Here is a 22,698-nt window from a genome sequence, read left to right on the forward strand (position 1 = left end):
AAAATTATCAGCCAGATCGGTAAAGGGATTTTTGCAAAAATTATTAGATTCGTTTCATAAAATTGAAAATAAGTTGAATAGAAATAAATGAAGCCATAACAATGCAAGAAATAAGGTATTTCATATGTACCTAATGGAAAACCAACCAAGAATTGTCTTCCTAAAATTAAAACATTTTGCTCTTAGAGACCAGACTACTATATATCCATTCCAACAAGAAATACTTTTTAAATCATGGAAAAAATGTCAGATTTCATGACTAACCTACCTCAATAATTATTAGTCTGGGATTATAATTTAATTTCGCACAAAATACTTTTATGGAAAAGTTTTGGAGCTTACATTTGTTCAAAAGTATTAACTAAAACGATGGTAAGTGTTACTTCCTGTGTTTTCCACACATGATAATCATATTGCTCCTTTTATTTTATTGTTTGGACATTTTATCTCTGTTTTTTTGCCCCCATCATGTTTACCCTACAACTATTAATTTTTATAATTTTGAAATTATATAATTATTTTGCTGAAACTATATATGAATTTAAGAATAATTTGATATTGTGAGTTTTGTAGGCAAAGTAGATATTAACTTTTGACCTTCATGCTATGCTGCGATGAAAAAAAAATTACAAAAATAAAAACCGTTGAAGCTATTTCATCAATATGTGAGGTTTCAAGGGTGAAACATGTCTCTTGTGAGATGGTCTCACGAATCTTTATCCGTGAGACGGGTCAACCCTATCGATATTCACAATAAAAAAAACAATATTCTTAGCATAAAAAGTTATACATTTTCATGGATGATCCAAATTAAGAGATATGTCTCACAAAATACGATTCGTGAAACCATCTTACACAAGTTTTTGTCTTATGGGTGATACTTATTATTACTTCTTCTTCTCTCTTTTTTGAGATGTGATTTGTTATAACCGAATTTTGATCCCGAACTCTACGTTAAATTTGGTATTAAATGAGCTGTAAGTTATCGACGATAACTATATATTTAAAATACTAATATTAAAAAGATAAATATCGTTTAATATTTAAAATTACAGAAAAACTCTTGTTAGTTGAATTTTAAAAGAGTAGAGACTCGTACATTTCTTTGTTCTGAACAGCTGCCTAAGTAGGCCAAAGATGGTTCCGTAGATAAAAACTTACATAAATTTATCTATTCGCGTGTCAAATTACTTTATACACCTATATATTTATACATCGAAATATAGTACATAATTTAATAAATAAAAGTAACTGTTGTAGCTCATTTTTTAATGAAAATTTAGTATTTTTTATTTTCAAAATATTATTTTTCACTTAAAAAAATATCATATATATATATTTTTTGTTATATTATGACAGAATATTGCATCGGAAATGATATTTGATTAAAAAATATTATTTTTATGTTAGAAATATATAGTGTAATAAATGTTGATTTAAGTTAAAATTATTATTTTTTAATCTCAAAAGTATATAAATATACATATATCTATATATATAACTAAACATAAAATTCGCTTTGAAACCAAGTAACCATTGTTTTTTTTTTTTTTGATATGAACACATATCATAGATGGTAAATAAAAAGAATACAAAATACGCTGGGCAGGGATCACATAATCAGTGTTCGAAAACCATAATCGAAGAAAATGGTTATTTCAAAAAAAAAAAGATACATCCCAAGAATGAAATCCAAATACTGGGAGACAAAATATGAACATCATCCAGCAGCCAGCGTTCGATGAACATGAATCAAAATCTGCCGAAAGATAGCTTCCACATCCGGCCTCTCACCGTCAAAAAGTGCCCTGTTACGAGCACTCCAAATGTGATAAACCAATGCAGCTATCCCCGAGTGGCACCTCCGTGCACGCATGGTAGTACCTCTGAATCTCATGCGGAGAAGACGAAGTAAACCTGTCATAGAACGCGCCATACACTGAACATCCAACCACTCCCACAATCTAACCCAAAGCTGTGTAGAAGCTATACACTCAAAGAAAACATGCTGTGCAGTTTCATTTACAGTACCACAAAGACCACAAGACTTGTCTAGGATATAGGGCTGTCTGTCCTTTGTCAAGCACTTCCCATGAGCAAAAATCCAAAGGGCGAAACGGTGTTTAGGTAAGATGTGTGGTCTCCATAAAAATGGTTTCCACGGCCATCTACGTGCCCCTGGTAAGAAACTCCTGTAGGCTTCCGACAAACCCCTCGTCGTACCAGCCCACAAACCCAAGACAAAGGACGCATGTGTCATTTTACTAAAACCCTACAATTAGATATTATCTCAGTGGAAGCCTATTTCGTATATGATTTAATGTTCATCAATTTATATTGGTTAGATCAAACAGTAAGAATTAATATTTTTTTCAGGAGTCGAATAAAAAATAAATATCATGTTAAAATAACATGAATAACATGCATACATATAATCAAATGTTTGTCATTTGACATAAAAAATAAATATCATGTTAAAATAACATGAATAACATGCATACATATAATCAGATGTTTGTCATTTGACATAATGGCTAATGGCATAAAGCATTTTTTAAAAAAAGAAACAACACAATTTTTTTTTTATTTTAAATAATATTATTTTAGATTCTTTTAATAAACACCCAAATAAAATTAGAAATCCATATATTTAATATCAAAATTAAATTCCCATTCGAATCTCAATTTTCATTCAACCAAACATAATGTAGTAGTCAAATAGTAAAAATTTTAAAAAAAATATAAATCAATCCAAATCAATCACATTAATATAATAATAATAATAATAAATTTTGTTTGTTAAGCAATAGATAATTTTTTTGGATATAAAAATATTTTATTTTATTTTTAATTTGTATTTTGTTATCAGTGAATTTTGTAAACAATACAATTACATCAATAATTTATTTATAGCACATTTTAACTAAAATAAATATAAGGCATGAAAACTAAAAATAATTTAGTTTTTTTTATAATTTGTAAAAAATTATGTACCTTACATGGTATTTTAGTTTATGATTTTTTTTTATTTATAATCATTCTAATTCACTAGCAAAGAAAATATTCATTCAATATCTATCAATAATTCATGTTTCGGTTTGAAATTTTGTAAAACCGATTAAACTTGGGTTAATACTAATTTTTATCTAAACACAAACAGAATCGGAGTTGAACACCCCTAGTAATATATATAGAAATATATACACACACGACGACCCGTAGGTTCATAAGCGATATTGCTCGGGCCTAATAGCTAGCTACCCAACACATGACACACAAAATAACTCACGTCTCAATTCCAAAACAACACCCATCATCCAAATGTCCGACATACATAAAAATATATAAAGATAAAAGTGAAGAAAAGAAAAGTTGAGGGAACTGGGTGTGAGTATACATACTGAATAAATTCCTTCGAATACATATCTGGTCGAACAAGTCCAAGTTAGAGCATGCTACGGTTGAGTTGATAAACACAGAAGCTTATTTCACATTTATACCACTTGGAAACTGAAAGAAGCTGCAATTGAAGACAAAATTAAACCAACAAAAGATTGATATTTCTCAAGCTCGTTTCAGAAAGATTGATTCGAATCCACCCATATGTTGAAGATTAGACAATATCGGGAAGAGAAGGAAATATATGCAAGAATGAGTGTAACTTTTTCACCACATACGAGAAAGATTCTCCAACGGCAACACCAACCGGAAATTTATTATTTCTTCTCATCCACCATGTCCCTAAATCACAATTACACGAAAGACCACCACGTTTTTATTCATCTTATGGGTATAATAATCGGGAAATTTTTTAACAAAATAGAATTAGCTGTACCTTTGTTTTATCATGTACTCCTCGGCAAGCTTTTCCCTTAAGTTTGCGTGATTAGAAAACAATGACGAAACGATATAACAAGCAAAAAAGGGATGAAAAGTGCTTTTCATGGAAAGAAATAATACAAAAGAGTATCTGTATCTCAAACCTGTATCTCTCAAGATCTAGTATCCTTTCACATCTGCTACTGTTGAAAAACGAAGCATCTATCAGAACTAAGGGACCTCAAACTTCACAAGAATTGGAAAAACTTCAAACACAAGATTACATACCAAACTTCTTGAACCCTGCAAATATTTAGTGGGCGTGTTAAAGATCAGAACAAAAATAACGAAGACGACCACGAGAATAGCAAGTAACGATTGAATTACATACATTACACCAATCAGCGTCGCACACACGAAGCCCCCGGCAAAATTTGTCTTGTATCCCGTAACAAAATGTTTTCTATGAAAGATAGCCAAAAATAACAGAACTTGGAGAAAAAGCGTTCAGATGAAAAGAAAAATAACTTCAACTCGACCGTCAAAGTCTGATGCAACTGAATTGAAAGCAAAAATGAAGTAGAACTAAGCCTTCTATACGTGAATGAAGAGTGCAATCATTATTATTAACTGATACAAATGTGTGTTAACTAGTTGATATCCAATAACAAAAATACAAAACAAACACAAAAGGATAGGGCTTGAAAGATTGCTTAATAAGCACAAACCTCAGGATGTTCATTACTGCATCTTTTAATAAAAATTCCAGTACGGGGTAACCAAGAAAAAAGCAATTGCATCTCATAATATAAAAACAGGACGATGATAAACAACCACGTAAAGAAGAGGAGCACAATCACAAATCATACCCGAAGAACCGCATTGAGAGTCCCCGGCGTGCCAACTCTGAAAAAAAAATCACAGCCCAAATGATTAAATCATAAAAAAAAAAAAAATTTAACGAAAGCAATCTTTAGGAAAAATAAAAGTATACTCGAGAAAAATAAAGGATCCGAGGTTGAAAGCGGCTGCCGTCGTTGGCCGAGCAAAATGATGAATAGATTAAAGATTTAGGTTACGGGGTTTGGGTTAGAAGGCAGCCATTTTTTATCAAGCCTGGGCTTTTTTAGAAAAGAAAACACCAGTAGCCATTGATCGGCCCAATATGATTCGGACCTGTCAATTGGACCATTTTTAAAAATCATCCGTGTGCAGTGTTTTAGTTGTTCTCAATTATTTCAGCCGGGTTTGAATTATATGGCATTGTTTACAATTTAAGTATTAGATTTATGGAGCATTATACCGAGCGATGTAGTCAAGATTTTGTTTACGCAAACTCTTATGAGATTGTCTTATTAGTCAATTTTGTGAAGCGAATCTCTTATCTAACCGACAGTTGATAAAATATTATTTTTCACTGCAGAAATTGACTAGATTGACTCATCTTATAGATATAGACAATCTTTTGTCTATCAAACTTGACTTTTATATTAAAATATTCATTGATAAGAAATCTGATGATTTAAGTTTAAGATATATATGTCATCGGTATTTTCATTATCGGACTAGTCAACGACCTCTAAAAAACGATTTAACCAGACGGTCGGACTTGAATATTGTTATATTATATAAAATAATGATATAATTTAGAAATTAAATTTTAAGGAATATTTATATATATAATATAAATTTATGTTTACCAAATTTTAAAATCTAAACAACNTTGAAAGAGATATAAAAAATAATCAAGATTTAAAAAAAATAGGCAACTCATCGGACCTGTTCACTGGTTCAAGACTGGTTTGACAGTTAAAAAGGTTTTTGGGTCCGGACCCTAGTCGTGACTCGTTCTTCGTCCAACCAATCAGTCTGTTCCAATTTTAAAAACAATTAATATTATTTTATTGTTTAAGCCAATTAATGTATTAGTTTTTGTTTTAACTAAATATCTCCCCGAATTATACAAAGAAAATACATTCATTTTATCAATATTATAAATTCTATGATAGTGATGTGTATGTGAAAATTTGGTTGAAAGACCAAATAATTTGTTTTCTTAAATAAGTTAGAAAAATTTATCTTCTTATAATATTATTGTTATATACATATTATTTTTAAAATTTAGTTTATGTTAATGTCGGTTCATATTATCAACAATAAAGAATTGATCTATTGTTCAAATTATACGAATACTTGTCCATTTTATTGATGTAAATAAAATATCAATAAATTAACATAACGAGGAAAAATATAATTCTAGTTTTAGAACAATTAAATAATTTAATCTGTATTTATCACAAAACACAAACCTATATATTTGATTGTATTCAATATTAATACTAGTTTGTACCGACCAATCAATGTAATAAGCCATATTCATCCTCAAAATTCAATGTTAACGAATGTCCTAGGTCACCAGAGGCCATTCCTAGGTCACCAGAGGCCACTCAACTGATTTGTCTACGAAATATAAGGGTTGATGAGCTACTACTACAAACAATGAGTGATTTCGACCAGGTGAATCGGGTTGAGTTTAATGGACAATTACGCCTGGTAGGATAGATTTCGGCTCGAGCACATTGGAATTCGGATGAGAAATACCCAAGCTGAAGAGTCTGCACACTTAAGAGCGCATATAAAGTTAGTGGAGCGCTAGAAATTTTTTTGATATCTCCACTCCGATGCTCAAGTCAGTCAAGTGTTTACGCGGAAAAAATATAATGATAGAATATGTTCTTTTGTGTAAGAATATATGAATGCATTAATATCAAACAAACATGGAATTATAGCAAATTTGAATACGTCTATATATAGCGATTGATTTTTCCCATTTTACAATTTTACATCTTTGGGCTCCCGCTCCCGAATTCTCAAGATTTCGACGTTCTTTTGTTGCTTTTCTGACGATTTTTACATCTTCTGAGTTCTGACCAGTCTCTCTCCTTAATTATTTCAAAATATTTAAAATTTTATTTTTGTTTATATTACATATATGATTATTTAGATTATGAAATTTGATTAAAAAAAATACNATATATATATATTCTTTAAAATTTAAATTCTCAATTATATTATTATTTTATATAATATAACAATATTCATTAACGACCGTCCGGTTGAACCGTAATTTAAAGGTAGTTGAATGGTCATATTATAAAAACATCGATGACATACATATCTTAAACTTAAACCGTGAGATTTTTTATCAATGAACTTTTTAATATAAAAATCAAGAACCATAGACAAAAAATTATCTATATCCATGAGATAGATCAACCTAGTTCATTAATGTTGTGAAAATTAATATCTTTTCAACTGTCGGGACATGTTCAAGATTCGTATAATAAAAGTGACTCGTGAAACAATACCATAAGAGCTTATATAGAAAAAATCCTAAATACACCCCTCGATATGATGCTCCAAAAATCTAATACTTATATTGTAAACCATGCCATATAACTTAAACACGGCTGAAATAATGGAAAAACAAGTAAAACATCTCTCTTTTCTGAAAATAATGTAGCACACATACATATATGTACATGACTTTTCCAAACGGTCACTCCAATGGAATAGGGAGCTCTCTCTTTTAGTTTTGAGTGATTTTGCAAACCATGACTCAATTGGTTTTTCATATTCCAAACGGTTACTCTGAGGGAATAGGGAGCTCTCTCTGTTTTTTTTTAGTTCTAGGGAATAGTGAGCTTTCTCTTATTTTATTTTATTTTTATTTTTTTGAGTTATTTTGCAAACCATGACTCAATTGGTTTTTCATAGAATATATTTTTTCTCCTTGAAAAAAAAAATGTTATCATAAGTATGATTTATAGCCTGTTGGTGGTATCCCCTACATGTTATCAGATGTTTGTAAATGTGTTGTACTAAAACAACGCTTTTGATGATTTACTGTCCAAAAAATGAAAATACGCAAGGTAAAAAAGAAAATAACCACATTCACATGAAACTACTAATAATAATAGTTAAAAGTGTTGGTAGTGCAACCGCTTCCTCGACGACACATGTAGTCGAGTTAGGTTCCAAGAAACTACGACTAATTAATAAATGACCAAATATATGATCTTTTATAGTATTTTTACTTTCATGCATCCTAAAGCTTACCACCAAAAATAAGTAAGGGCGTGGCGCCTACTAAGTTATATTTGGAGATGATGATGATCATCCTTCAATCAACTGCCCAGCATGTCTCTAATTATTACTCCCTAACCTTAAACACAAAACGAAAAAAAATCACAATGATACTGTGTTGTGAAATTTAGCTAGCATACCCAAAGAAGAATACAGATTCTTGTGGAGATAATTTCAATTCAATGCAAGTTTCCGAGTAAGTAAGATTACGCACAGTTCATATGCAGGCGTCACAGTATCAGATGGAGGTTTTGATTTCATTCTAAAACACAGAGGAAGCCAAACCATCATTAAATAGTGCAAAATCAAACACACCTGCTAGCATCTGATGATTGATACAAAATTAAACAAGAAGTGTGTGTGACTTCACACCCAACGATGGAGATACCCTCGTTGGTTGCATTTCTAGGCTAAAATCGTGAAAGATACACAATACAATTGATTTGAAAGGAGAGGTTAACTACATATCTCCGAACTCCGTATTGTAGAAATCTCAGTGAACAAATTATGACATTTGCAGCTGTTAAAACACATCAATGACCTCATCAAATCTTTAAGTCCCAGTCAAAATAAAAACAAGAGGTCACACTAACGAAACCACATCATATAGAATTCGGGAGACTCGATGATGCAAGACAAATTGCTTTGGGGATAATTTTAAGGCAGAGTCAAGATCATGTACAGCTAACATTTGAGAAAAAAATGAGAAAAGTTATGTATGCACCATACCTTCTGAGTCCATGTGATTTCTCAAACTCTTCCCTGTAAGAGAGAATTTTGATGACATTGAGTTAGTTTTTCCCCCCTTAAAAGATTAAGTAAGCTAAAAGGAAATAGATGAAAAATTAGAGAGCAAAAACAATGGTGGGAAGATATATTATAACTTCAGCAAAACATTGGAAGTCTTTCTCAAAAGATCGTGTAAAATATTTTAACCACATCACAGAGAAGGAACAAAGCCAGGCTAAAAAGTATGGTAATGAATCTGTATCTGCTATTAATTAACTATGACAAAAGGAGTTAAAATTGTAACCTGATAGCTCTCTTTTTGGCTTCACGTTCGACTACCATGTCTCTATAAATAAATTAAAAAAAAAGCTCTGTGTATTAGAACTCGTAGAGCAAATCTTTTTCAAAACCAGATTATATTGTGCAACAAATTTTTTTTTAAACATAATATTTACAGTATAGCCAACCTTACAATTTCGTAGAGAGTGATAACAGCACATGCAGTGAAGCCACCTGAAGCAAATCCTGGAATCGATAGAAGATGTTTTAAGAAGAATGAAATTGGGGGGAAAACACAAAGAAGTGGAAACGAAATGGCAGTAGACAATAGGAGGATACACAGAAAAATCAATCGGAGGATGGAACATAATTTTGCATATCTTCTTACCAAGGTTTCATGATTTCAATTTCATCTACGAGAGAACCTATAGCTATCAAGAATTATCAAGAACCATGAAGCTTCAATATCGAACCTTAAATCAAAATCAAAGATTAAGGTTCGCTAATTAATTCTACAAAGTTGACGTTTTCCATTTCAATCTAAAAAAGTAAAAAGAAAAAGAAAAATCAATGGAAGATTAAAACAGAATTTCGCTTACCAGGATGCCTGAACAGTCTCATCTTGAGGTGGTCGGGGGAGAGGAGAGGAGCAAGTCTAGGGTAATTTTCTGGAATCTGCAGGGTTTTTGAAGAAGATAGATGGTCCGGGCCCACTTGATCCGGGCCGGGCCATCTTTTAACATGTTTAGTGAGTTTTGGTTCGTGAAATATTTAAATTTTGATTTTGATGTCTTGATTTCCAATTTTTACTATTTTGGTTCAATGATTAACGTAAATTCAGCAAAATTTGTTAAAAGCAAATAAAAAATAAAGAGCGTCCGATACTCGATAGCGATAGATCAAATAAAATAGTCGATGTCCGGGGAAGAAACCTTCAACGAACCATAAAACTAAACTTTGATTACTTTGTAGATAAAAACCTAAACAATCGTATAAGTTAGTAGACTAAAAAAATTATCTTCACTCAATAATCTCACTTCTTAAAATATGTTTTGTAAAAAAATTAAAAAATAGATATAATTATATTTGTAGTTCAAAAAAATTATAAAAATACACAACACAAATATATTACTAAGTTAACTATTTCTGAATTTTACTTAATCTCACTCTAATTTCTATTTGAAATATTTCTAACGACGTAAACACTTTTTTTTTCTCTATTCACTTTATGTATATATTCAATAAATTTTGAAATTATTTTACGTTCATTTTTTTATTTTTTAGAATATTTGTATAATAAATTTGAAAATACCATTTTATTGTAAATAATAAGTTCTTCAATAACTATATACATGTGTTTTTATAAAACATAATGATTAGCCCAAAAAAAAAAGGTTAAAAGTTTGTCAGTAACGAAAATTACCTATTTGTTGTAAATATATTGCTGTTGTACATGATTATTCTTAAGTAGCTTATATTTGAATGATTTGTGATGAAATAAATAAACTTTAAAAAATATATAATTAAATTTGTGGTTCAACAAAAATATAAAAATACACAACACAAACAAAAAATATTACTAATTTAACTATTTCTGAATTTTACTTAATCTCAATGTAGTTTCTAATATTTGCTATTTTTCTAACAACATAAACACGATTTTTTTTTTTTTAACTTTATTCACTTTATGTGGATATTCAATAAATATTAAATTTATTTTACGTTCATTTTTTATTTTTAAAAGTATATTTACAATAAGTTTGAAAATAGCATTTTATTTTAAATAATAAGTTCATTAATAACAGAATACATAAGTTTTTATAAGACATCATGATTAGCCAAAAAACAAAAAATAAAAATTAAAAGGTTTGTCAGTAACGAAAATTACGTATTTATTATAAATATGTTGCGTGGTACCTGATTATTTCTAATTGCTTAGATTTATACATTTATTATCAAAATAACAAAGCAAAATCCGTAAATATTTGTATGTTATTTTTCTGGTGATTGAGTTCTATAAAAATTGCACATATTGATTCTTTTGAATTTTTTTTTTTATTCATCTATATTTTCTTTTATGATTTACAAAAATAGTATAATTTTTTTTTGTGCTTTTACAATATAAGGGCACAATATTTTAGTTATCTATGAATATGAATGACTATAATAGATGAAAATAAACCGATCCAAATCGATGACATCGTAATAATTTTCTTTGATATAGAAATATTTTTTTTATTTTACACACAGTTTGGTTCAAATTTTTATCTAAACACAAACCGAATCCCATAGAAATGCACACACACAACGATCCATAGTTCATACGTACTCAACACATGAAACAAACTAACTCACGTTCCACAACACCATCCAAAAGTCCGACGTATATATATATATTTAAAAGCGAAGAAAGAAGAGTTCATGAACTGAATAAATACCTACGATAAAAGCAGGAATGATTGAAATTCCTCTGCAATAACAACTATACGAGAAAGATTAATCAAGCAAGCACTGTGCTTAATGTTTTCAGGAATACTGTTTACTTAATCAACTTCACACCAAGAAAACGGTTTTGAAAATTGTAGCCTCAATAAACCCAGGCCACAATGCTTTGGATCCAGCTTTTTACCTTCGAATTTCTTGATTCTTGGAGTGTCAAATGTTTATTGACCTCTTTCAACCGTTGATTAGTCTCCGTGAGCTGATTATTTGTCTCTTTTAGTTCTCCCTTCACCTGTCCGAGACCTTGAATATTGAGGTCTTCAACACCGCCTTTTACCCAGTTTCTGAACTCCACCATTTCTTTCTTTTCTTTGCCGTGATACCAGTATTTTGTCCCCCAATAAACAAGCCAGAAAATGGCCCACACTTTAGAGGGAACCAATCTGGGCTCGAACACCCCGCTGGGGCGACGAACCCAGGTAATATGATCATAGAAATTCATCTAACACCGTATGATAGAGAAATGAGAACCGTGACTTTCTAAAATAAACAACAACAGTACTAAAACTCACCTGCGTCGGCGGAGGCGGAGGCGTGGTGGGAAAACGAGGGACCCATATCCCCGTAGGTCGGTAGACCCATTTGTTACTCTGAAATCGATTTCCGTGAAAATTCATTTTCAAAGCAAAAAACACGCAGAAAAACAATGGAAGAAGAGAAAACGAGAGGAAATGAAATATTTTCTAAAAAATTATAACGGATTCAAATCAGTAGTAGTGGTGATAGGGAACACTTTATGGCTTCATTCTCTGCCCGCCCAACAGCGTAGGTGCGTCAGACCATCAGTAGCCATAATCGTTTTTTTTTTTTTTTTTTTTTTTTTTTTTTTTTTTTTTTNCTTTTGCCAAAACATGTTTGAGAGGGGTTTTTTGTGCGGTATTTTGGCGAACACCAGCTTACCACACCGAACATAGAGCTTCTAAATATTCTTTAAATTACTCTTTTAATTGATAAAGTATTTATTTTTTTACTATAAATATTTTATTTGAAATTTAAAAGTAAAAAAAAAATAACATAGTGTAAAAGTTTATTATGGTAGTTTGTAGGAGACCTTTTTATAGAAAATCCCTCAAAAATTAATTCTCCACAGTGTATTAAAATACACTCAAATAGAAAATTTAATATGCTCAAAGTAAAATAATATCATACAATTGTGTACAGATATGTCTTCCATTGTACAATATTATTGTTTGTTATCGATGATTTACATGCACGGATACAAGTTCTATATTTGTTTGCTACCATGGTACTGTATATTTTCCGACTTGTTAGGTTAATATGTTGGGCTCTGGGGATTTGATAAAGTAAATAATTAAATTTTTGGTTAATTATTTATATTTATAGTGTATTTTTGTAAATGACCATTGATTTAATTCCAAAATCCCTAAATACTAATTAATGCCAAGAAATTGTTCATCAAGTTTAATTTGTACTAAATCTGCAAATAATTTTTTCCCTTTTGAGATTTTACAATCGGGGGGCGAGTGATGCTTTAACATGAGTTTGATGAAGAAGACACTTTTTTATTTTGACGATGAAAGATATCATATTATAAATGTTAAAAACAATTTATAAGGCTAACTTACTTAAACGGGACAATACATTTTATATGTTTAAGGGAAATTAATTTTTGGTATCATGACTCATTCGTTTGCCGTTTCTTTGTCATAATATAGGTTACTATACGGTGAGCATGTCCATAATCATATAATCAGTTTTTGATAACATGTCGATATTTTTTGATGTCATGTATATATTAATAATTTAATGAAATTGGACTAAAATAAAAAATAATAAATCAGTGGACTTTGATAGTAAATTAAATCAGACCAAAAACTAAAAATATTCAAATTACATGACACAAAACTAAGAAAAAAACCATCTAAATTTTTTTTTTTTTTAACCAAATCCAATAAATACCATCCCACAAACGAATTTAAAAAGGTTAAAATATTCCACTAATTATAGAAAAGTTTTTTTCCCACTTGTATAAAAGTTATTAAACAAAAAACAATACCTACGTTTATAAAGTTCCTTACATAATTAAATAATCAAATAACATTTAAAAATATTAACTTAACTTGTGAGAAAATATCTCACTCTTAAGGGACATATGATTCCATCGAACGTAATTAACGCGACCACATTTAACCCACACAAAAAAACAACAAAATTCACTTGTTTTTTCCGTTCAGTCTTTGACAAAAAACAAGGATAATTTGTGCAAATGGGAAAGGAAGTCGAATCTAGCGCCACCGAATTCTCCTCCAGCGACTACCACAACCCGACGCCGACTCCGCTGGTCTACCCAAAGGAGCTGGGGAAGTAGTTATTTTACATGGCGATAATTGCTGAGTTCATTGCTACTATTTTGTCCTTGTACATTACTGTGTTGACTGTCATCGGGTACAGATCAGTGCGGCGGCTTTGACATTCTCGGAATTGGTTGGGCCTTTGGTGGCATGATCTTCATCCTTGTCTACTGCAACGCTGGCATCTCCGGTTTGTGTAGGGTGTAATATTTATTATCTTACATAATTCTGATTTTAATGTAATTTAATTAAGTTTAGCAGCATTAAAAATGTTTTTTTTTTCCCGATGTATTGGGCTTATGTATTTTGTTGGGCTCGACTTTCAAATTTTGACATCCATTTCCATCCACACATGACTATTGAATAAAAATATTATAATTTTTATATGCAATTTTTCTTAAAAATACTAATTATTTGAAATTTAATGGTAAGAAATTGTGTTACTTAGGAGTTGATTACATATTTAGTTATTGGCCTACTTCCAATTGGCTCGAGTTTTAGGACAAAGCATTTCTAACAAGCTGTAAATTATCAAGAATTTGTTGATTGATGGTAGTTGATGTCTGCAGGAGGGCACATCAACCGGGCGACAACATTCGGGTTGTCCCTGGCTCGTAAAGTGTTGCTGGTCCGCGCCATTCTCTACATGGTGGCTCGATGCTTAGGAGCCATCTGCTGATGTGGGCTCGTGAAGGCTTTCCAAAAGTCCATCAACGTTCGATAAAGAGGAGGCGCCGACATGGAACTGGCCTGGCAGCCGAGATCATCAGCACATTCGTGCTCGTTTACACTTTCTTCTCTTCCACGAACCCCAAGAGAAATGCCAGAGACTCCCATGTCCCAGTGCGTGAATACATTGTTAGAATTTTTCTCAAAATTATGTTTCTTCGTATATACATAAACATGATATAATATGCGGAAGCGGATCGAGAATTACCTCTGCCCATTGAAAATTTGTTGAAGCTTTCTGATTTCTTTTCGATTGAAGCCTTCTAAACACTCCAATACTCCTTTAGATGGTGTATTTGTTGTATGAGATTGTGTGTTTAGGGACCTCAATGCCTTCGGTATTTTAAGGCACACTCATACCATCACCGAGTGTTTTTGGGAGCTCGAGATTCAAACCAAATTTGTATACGCATCTCAATTTTTTTTTTTTTTAAAATTTGAGGCTGCCGTGTACAAATTTTTTCAACACGTTTATTTTACGGTTACGGGTCACAATTTTCTTACATTCTCCCACTTGATCCGTATATCTCATTTACCATAGGAGAAAACAAAATACATGAATCATGGCGATAGGTCATCTTAAAACAAATATTATCTTCCATGTATTACAATGCATTATGTCTCTCAAATCTGTATAACTTAATGAATAAACCCAATGTTTATTCGAGGTCCAACTTTATTGATATTTCTCAAATCAATGAATGTGTACACAACAAATATGAGAAAATATCACATCATAGTTTCATTAAATTTGTTCTTACAACAAAATTACATAAAGGAACCAAGTCCCATTCTTTCTGTATGATCCTTAAATTTTAATGGTGGCATGCCCTTAGTCAAAGGATCCGCAATCATCAATTCAGTGCTAATGTGCTCGATAAGTAACTTCTTATCTTTAACACGTTCTCGTATGGCTAAATACTTAATGTCGATGTGCTTGCTTCGACTACCACTTTTGTTATTTTTAGCCATAAAAACAGCAGCTGAATTGTCACAATATATTCTTAATGGCCTAGATATAGAATCCATAATTCTAAGCCCTGAAATGAAACTCTTCAACCATACACCATGTGAGGTTGCCTCAAAACAAGATACGAACTCAGCTTCCATAGTGGAAGTAGCCGTCAATGTCTGCTTTGCACTTCTCCAAGATACAGCTCCACCAGCTAGCATAAAAATATATCCTGAAGTGGATTTTCTTGAATCAATGCAGCCAGCGTAGTCTGAATCAGAGTAGCCAATTACTTCCAAATTCTCAGTTCGTCTGAACATAAGCATATAATCTTTGGTCCCTTGAAGGTACCTCATGACTTTCTTTGCAGCTTTCCAATGGTCTAAACCTGGATTACTCTGATATCTTCCCAACATCCCAACAACAAATGCTATGTCAGGTCTAGTGCAAACCTGAGCATACATTAAGCTTCCGACAGCAGAAGCATAAGGAATGTTTTTCATTTGTTCCCTCTCTAGATCATTCTTTGGGCATTGACTCAAATTGAATTTATCGCCTTTCACAACGAAAGCTATACTTGGTGAACAATCTTTCATACGATATCTCTCTCAAACTTTGTTTATATAGGTTTCTTGAGACAGACATATAATACCTCGAATTCTGTCTCTATGTATCTTAATGCCAATGACATAAGATGCATCACCCATATCCTTCATATCACAGTTTTTAGAGAGAAATTGTTTCACCTCATATAACAAACCCTTATCATTGGTTGCAAGTAATATATCATCCACATATAGAATAAGGAAACAAATCTTGCTCCCACTGACCTTCTGGTATGTACATTGATCCATGAGGTTCTCAACGAATCCAAATGAAGAGATAACATCATGAAATTTTAAATACCATTGACGGGAAGCTTGTTTCAATCCATATATAGATTTCTTAAGCTTACAAACCAATTGCTCACCATTACTAGAGAAGAATCCTTCAAGTTGTTTCATATAAACCTCTTCATCTAGTTCTCCATTGAGAAAAGCTTTTTTCACATCCATTTGTTGTAAATCAAAGTCAAAATGTGCAACTAATGCTAGAATGATACGGAGAGAATCTTTCTTAGATACAGGAGAAAAAGTCTCCTTATTATCGATTCCTTCTTGCTGAGTGAATCTTTTAGCAACGAGTCTTGCTTTATACCTTTCAATGTTGCCTAATGAATCTTTCTTTGTTTTGAAGACCCATTTACATCCAATGGCTTTTACACCATCAGACAACTGAACAAGATCCCAGACTCCATTAACTGCCATAGAATTCATCTCTTCTTTCATAGCATTAAACCATAGTTTTGACTCATTACAACTCATGGCTTGTGAAAACGTTTCAGGATCATTTTCGACTCCGATGTTAAAGTCCGATTCTTGTAAATACACAACATAATCACTAGAAATAGCTGATCTTCTTATTCTAGTAGATCTCCTTAGGTTGTTTGGTTGATCAACAATTTCTTGTTGTTCTTCATTAACAACTTGATCTACTGGATTTTCATCAGCGATTTGTGGAATATCAGTAATCGGTTGCCTAATACCCATTTGGTCTTAAGGGGTGTGAATAACGACCAATCTGTCATTTGAATAAGAGGGTTGTGCATTAATGTGATCATCATCAAAGACTATGTCATGATCACTCCCACTAATCAAGTCATTTTCAAGAAATTTTGCATTTCTTGATTCCACAATTCTAGTGTTGTGAGATGGACAATAGAATCTGTACCCTTTGGATTTTTCGGCATACCCAATGAAATATCCACTTACAGTTCTTGGGTCCAGTTTCTTTTCATGTGGGTTGTGGACTCTTATTTCAGAAGGACAACCCCAAATGCGTATATGTTGCAAACTCGGTTTCCAACCTTTAAATAACTCAAATGGCGTCTTTGGGACAGCCTTAGTTGGAACTCGATTTAATATATACACAGCTGTCTTGAGAGCTTCAGTCCACAAGGATTTAGGAAGTTTAGAGCTACTAAACATGCTCCTCACCATGTCCAATAATGTTCGATTTCTCCTCTCAGCTATGCCATTTTGGTCCGGAGAATCATGCATAGTATATTGGGCAACAATCCCATGTTCTTGGAGAAATTTCGCAAACGGACCAGGTGCCTGTCCATTCTCAGTGTATCAACCGTAATATTCTCCACCTCGATCTGTTCTCACAATCTTAATATGTTTTCTACATTGCTTCTCCACTTCAGCCTTAAAAACCTTAAAGGCTTTAAGTGCTTCGTTTTTGTTATGAAGCATGTAGATATACATGTATCGTGAGTAATTATCAATGAAGGAGATGAAGTATTTCGGACTTTGCATGTCCATATCTGGACAACAAATATCTGAATGTATGATTTCTAATATTTCTGTACTCCTCTTGGCACCCTTTTTAGATTTATTGGTCTGCTTTCCCTTAATACAGTCCAAACAAATCTCAAAATCAGTAAAATCTAAAGTACTGAGTACTCCATCATTTACTAATCTTTTAATTCTCTCTATGGTGATGTGTCCCAATCTCCGATGCCACAATATAGAGGAATCTTCATTTATAACACATCTTTTAATACCTCCCTGAACATGCATAGTGGTGTTATTATTTTGTAAAGAAATAGAAAAAAGACCATCAATCATTGTACCATTTCCAATAAGATTTGATTTATAAAACAAATTTATTGATTTATCCAAAAACTAAAATGAATAACCAAGGGGTACAAGTTTTGAAACTGAAATTAAATTCCTAGAAAAACTAGGAACATAAAATGTCTTTTCCAATTTTAAAATAAAACCACTATCCAATATAAGGCAGCAAGTCCCAATAGCCTCCACATGCGAAGACATCTTGTTTCCTGAATAGATGCTCCGCTCATTTCCTATTGGCTTCCTTAGGTTTTGCATACCCTGCAAGGTATTTGTAACATGGATTGTAGAACCAGAATCAATCCACCATGTGTTATAAATCATATCAACCATATTAGATTCATAACAGACAAATGAAGTAGGAATACCTTTCTTTTCAAGCCAGTCCTTAAATTTATTGCAATCCTTCTTCATGTGTCCCGTCTTTTTACAGAAGAAAAACTTAGATTCTTTCTTAATGTTAGGTTGGGTTGGAATTATTCCTTTCCCTTTTCCTTTGACTTTGGCTTGCTTCTTGTACTTTCCTTGTGTAGTCATAAATACATTATCACTAGTTTCCATCAACAGCCTTCCTTCTTCTTGAACACACATGGTCATTAATTCATTAATTGACCATTTATCCTTATGTGTGTTGTAAGAAATTTTGAAGGGTCCATATTGCTGTGGAAGAGTGCATAAAATGTAGTGCACAAGAAAAGTTTCAGACATTTCCACTTCAAGTGTCTTTAGCCGAGCCGCTATATCCCGCATCTTCATGATGTGCTCTCGCACACCTCTCACACTGGTGAGCCTTAATGAAGAGAATTCCATAATTAGAGTGCTGGCAAGTGCCTTATCTGAAGACTGAAATTGTTCATCAATAGCCTTCAGTAAGTCTCTGACATTATTATGCTGATCGACAGAACCACGCATACCAGCAGAGATTTTGGTCTTTATGAACATTACGCAGAGTCGATTAGATCGCTCCCATTTTTCATAAAGATCAACATCATCCGGAATGCTGTTTTCAGTAATAGCAGATGGTTCGTCTTTCCGTATAGTATAATCAATATCCATCCACCCCAATTGAAGAAGAATTCTTTCTTTCCATATTTTATAATTATCGCCCTTTAGTTCGGGAATGTCACATTTCATATCAGAAAAACTCGCAGGTTGCATACTGCACAAAATATCACATGCTTAAAATTTTGAGTCAATATCATGTTTTACCAATGTAATTCATGTTTTTAAAAATCCAGTGACATAAAATTTGCCTGTGGGCTAAAATTTTAATTCAATAAGATTTTTCTGTAACTTTATGATAAAACTATCAAAATGTATTTTCCTTAATTCATGTGGGTAAATTAAGAAAAATATAATTTAATATTTTAACCTAATTAGTTACATAAATATAATAAAAATCCATGTGGGGTAAATTTTATTATGTTTATATAATTAATTACAATTGATGTCCATTATGTGATCCAAATCCACTTAATGCATAATTTTTCATAATTAAGGATGTTGTGGCTATTCCTCAATTATTTAAAATTATACGGTTCACTGGACAAAATTTTGGCTTTACTTAATGTTTTATATAATAATTATTTCGCAATCAACACTTTCCAAGAGTGCTCCCAGAAAAGATAGGTAGAGCTAAGGCCCTTTAAATACCTAACTCCTAGTCAGAGCAACGTTCATCAGGGAGACCAGTGGCTAGTCAAGGCAGTTTAAACCGATCTATGAAGAACTCCCTCAGATCATGTTTTTTTTTACGTCACCTTATAATTATTATTCAACTTAATTATCCACATTTATGTGAATCTTTATAAGCCAAAATTTTTCATTAAAAAACTTTATATTCACATTTTTACTTAATATAACAAATACGTTCCTCATCAGTTTTTCTCTTAAATTAGAGTAGTGATAAAGTGAGGATCACAAAAATGTGGGCTCCTCATCAGTTTTTCTCTTTTATCAGAGTAATGATAAAGTGAGGATTATTTGTTCATTTGTGAATATTTGAAATAAAATATTTTATTTTATAATACCATATTTACTTAATATGTTCATTTCAAATTATAAAAAACTTAATATAATTTAATATGAACACAATGTGAATATTGATGTACCAATTATTTTTCAATACAATTTGCATTTTAAATTTCAAAATTAAATGCAACCATAATATTAAATTTGCATGTACACATCAAACACTAATCCATAATATTTGACATTTTATATAACATGCAAAAATAATTTCTAAACATGTATTAGAAATTACGTCGAATTTGAAATTATTTTAATGTGTACAAATTATTTGACCAAATGCTATATGAATACAGAATTATACAAATAACTTAATAAAACATTAATTTTATTTATTTATTATTATTATTATTATTATTTTTTAAAATAATAATATTATTAAAATAATAATAATAATTATTATTATTAATGTTGCGGGACCCACCAATTTGATTTCAAATCAATTATTTTCTCGACAAAGCCTGAAAGAATGAAAATTAACATGTGGGTCTTGTTTTGTAATAATTCCATGCACGAAATTATTGATTTCATATAGCTTCAATTCCATTACAGATAATCACAAGCATCGAAGTCTTCTTCGTCTTCCGAAGAATTTCTCAAAATTTGCTCTCAAAAAAAATTTCTCTTTTAATTTTCAAATTCAAAAACTTTATACAATTTACAAGATCTCATCCGAGAAATTCGAAGTGCAACGTGAAGAAATTTTCCGAAGAAATTTTCAGGTACGTAAACTTTCTTAAAATCCATATACAAACTTCAAGCTTTTTACGCAAATAAAAAAAATTTCAAGGCAGAGGTATCACTGCTCTGATACCAAATGTTAGAATTTTTCTCAAAATTATGTTTCTTCGTATATACATAAACATGATATAATATGCGGAAGCGGATCGAGAATTACCTCTGGCCATTGAAAATTTGTTGAAGCTTTCTGATTTCTTTTCGATTGAAGCCTTCTAAACACTCCAATACTCCTTTAGATGGTGTATTTGCTGTATGAGATTGTGTGTTTAGGGACCTCAATAACTTCGGTATTTATAGGCACACTCATACCATCACCGAGTGTTTTTGGGAGCTCGAGATTCAAACCAAATTTATATACGCATCTCAATTTTTTTTTTAAATTTGAGGCTGCCGTGTACAAATTTTTTCAACACGTTTATTTTACGGTTACGGGTCACAATTTTCTTACATACATGACCCTTCGAACCCAAATTTTGACTATCTCGATATCAGGGACCCGTATCAACCCAACCCGGAGCTTCGGATTATCAGGTATTTAACTATGTACTCGATCAGAAACCATTTAACAGTTTGGCGATTAACAAGTTAAAGTCATCAAGAAAATGTTATAAAATACCAATTTTTATTAATTTAGCACATTCTTTATTTATGTTTTTCGAATCGACATTTTACAGTGGATTTTCTGGGTTGGACCCTTCATCCGAGCCGCCATGCCGCCATGGCTGCCATCTACCACCAGTTTATTCTAAGGGCTGGAGCAATCAAAGCTCTGGGTTCATTCAGGAGCACGAATGGAAGTAAATGTAAATTAAAGTATGTGTTATGGGTGTTAAAAGACAACCGCTTGGGATACACCAGAAATTTTAGTAATTTGGGATGTGAAAATTAAAAGTATAAAAATAAGTCAAATTCTTCTATACTTCTAATCTCCTAATTTGGTCTAACGATAAAAATAAATTGCTTAAGATTTGTTGACTCTACAATTAGTGAAGGAAATAGACTATCGAAAGTGAAATAAATTATTCGGTTAATGATTTTTAACTAATGAGTAATCCTCAACATATAATAAGTATACGATAAATCCACAAAATCAAAATTCTCAACCAACCAATGATCACTGCTTTATATTTTTGTAGATTTTGAAATTATGAGGAATTTATTCCCATTATTATAAATGAAGAAGTGGGATATTAGGGAAGTTTTCCTCGTGAAAAAGCCACACTTAGTACGACGTCAAATTAATTTAACTTTAATTCGACTCTATAAACCTTGAGGTTTAAAATTTTAAAATATATTATCGATTTAATTATATGATTTTGACGAGAACAACTAAAATTCATCGTCGGTTTATAGAAATCCCGAGCCTGGTCGACTCTTGCGCACCAAGCAGTCCAACTTTCAAGAACCGAACGGCTTCTTTTTTCAGAAAATCTCCATTCAGTGGAGAATCCTCCAGTTGAAAAGTTTTTGCCATTGTAAAGTTCCCATGCTTGCACTTCCATTTTGCAGATGCTAACCAACCATAGGCCGCCCGCTGACTATTTCCAGCAGAAGTAATCCGAAGCTGTAAACATCTGATTTTTGGGTAAGATGGCCACTATGAGCGTATTCTGGAGATAAATACCCTCTTTTTATGCACTCTGAACAAAATAAACACGACGAGAGTTACAAACGAGTGTATAAAGAACTCTAATTCAAGAAATCAGACAACAGTAACAATAATGGAAACTCACAATGTTCCCGCTACACGAGTACTGATGTGCGACATGTCGTCTCTGAACAG

General features: G+C 31.9%; 1 protein-coding gene, 2 long non-coding RNA genes and 1 pseudogene across 3 annotated transcripts; 1 reads left to right on the plus strand and 3 right to left on the minus strand.

Annotated features, from left to right (window-relative positions):
* Positions 1 to 1,720: 1,720 nt before the first annotated feature.
* On the minus strand, positions 1,721 to 2,260 carry LOC140965810 (uncharacterized). The gene has a single exon (XM_073426008.1). The coding sequence runs from the start codon at positions 2,258 to 2,260 to the stop codon at positions 1,721 to 1,723; it is 540 nt and encodes a 179-aa protein (XP_073282109.1).
* Positions 2,261 to 3,276: 1,016 nt separating this feature from the next.
* LOC140965797 (uncharacterized) lies at positions 3,277 to 4,926 on the minus strand. The gene is made up of 7 exons (XR_012173154.1): positions 4,814 to 4,926; positions 4,689 to 4,725; positions 4,196 to 4,282; positions 3,984 to 4,022; positions 3,836 to 3,871; positions 3,678 to 3,741; positions 3,277 to 3,520 (listed from the first exon to the last, which is right to left on the minus strand). It is a non-coding gene; the product is annotated as an uncharacterized lncRNA (long non-coding RNA).
* A 2,846-nt stretch (positions 4,927 to 7,772) lies between these two features.
* LOC140965814 (uncharacterized) lies at positions 7,773 to 9,810 on the minus strand. Its single transcript, XR_012173155.1, has 5 exons — positions 9,573 to 9,810; positions 9,162 to 9,219; positions 8,999 to 9,040; positions 8,695 to 8,727; positions 7,773 to 8,044 (listed from the first exon to the last, which is right to left on the minus strand). It is a non-coding gene; the product is annotated as an uncharacterized lncRNA (long non-coding RNA).
* A 3,784-nt stretch (positions 9,811 to 13,594) lies between these two features.
* On the plus strand, positions 13,595 to 21,928 carry LOC140965781 (probable aquaporin PIP2-5; annotated as a pseudogene).
* Positions 21,929 to 22,698: the final 770 nt, after the last annotated feature.

The sequence above is a fragment of the Primulina huaijiensis genome, unplaced genomic scaffold, assembly GCF_012295235.1.
Source record: "Primulina huaijiensis isolate GDHJ02 unplaced genomic scaffold, ASM1229523v2 scaffold14403, whole genome shotgun sequence".
NCBI classification, from domain to species: Eukaryota; Viridiplantae; Streptophyta; class Magnoliopsida; order Lamiales; family Gesneriaceae; genus Primulina; species Primulina huaijiensis.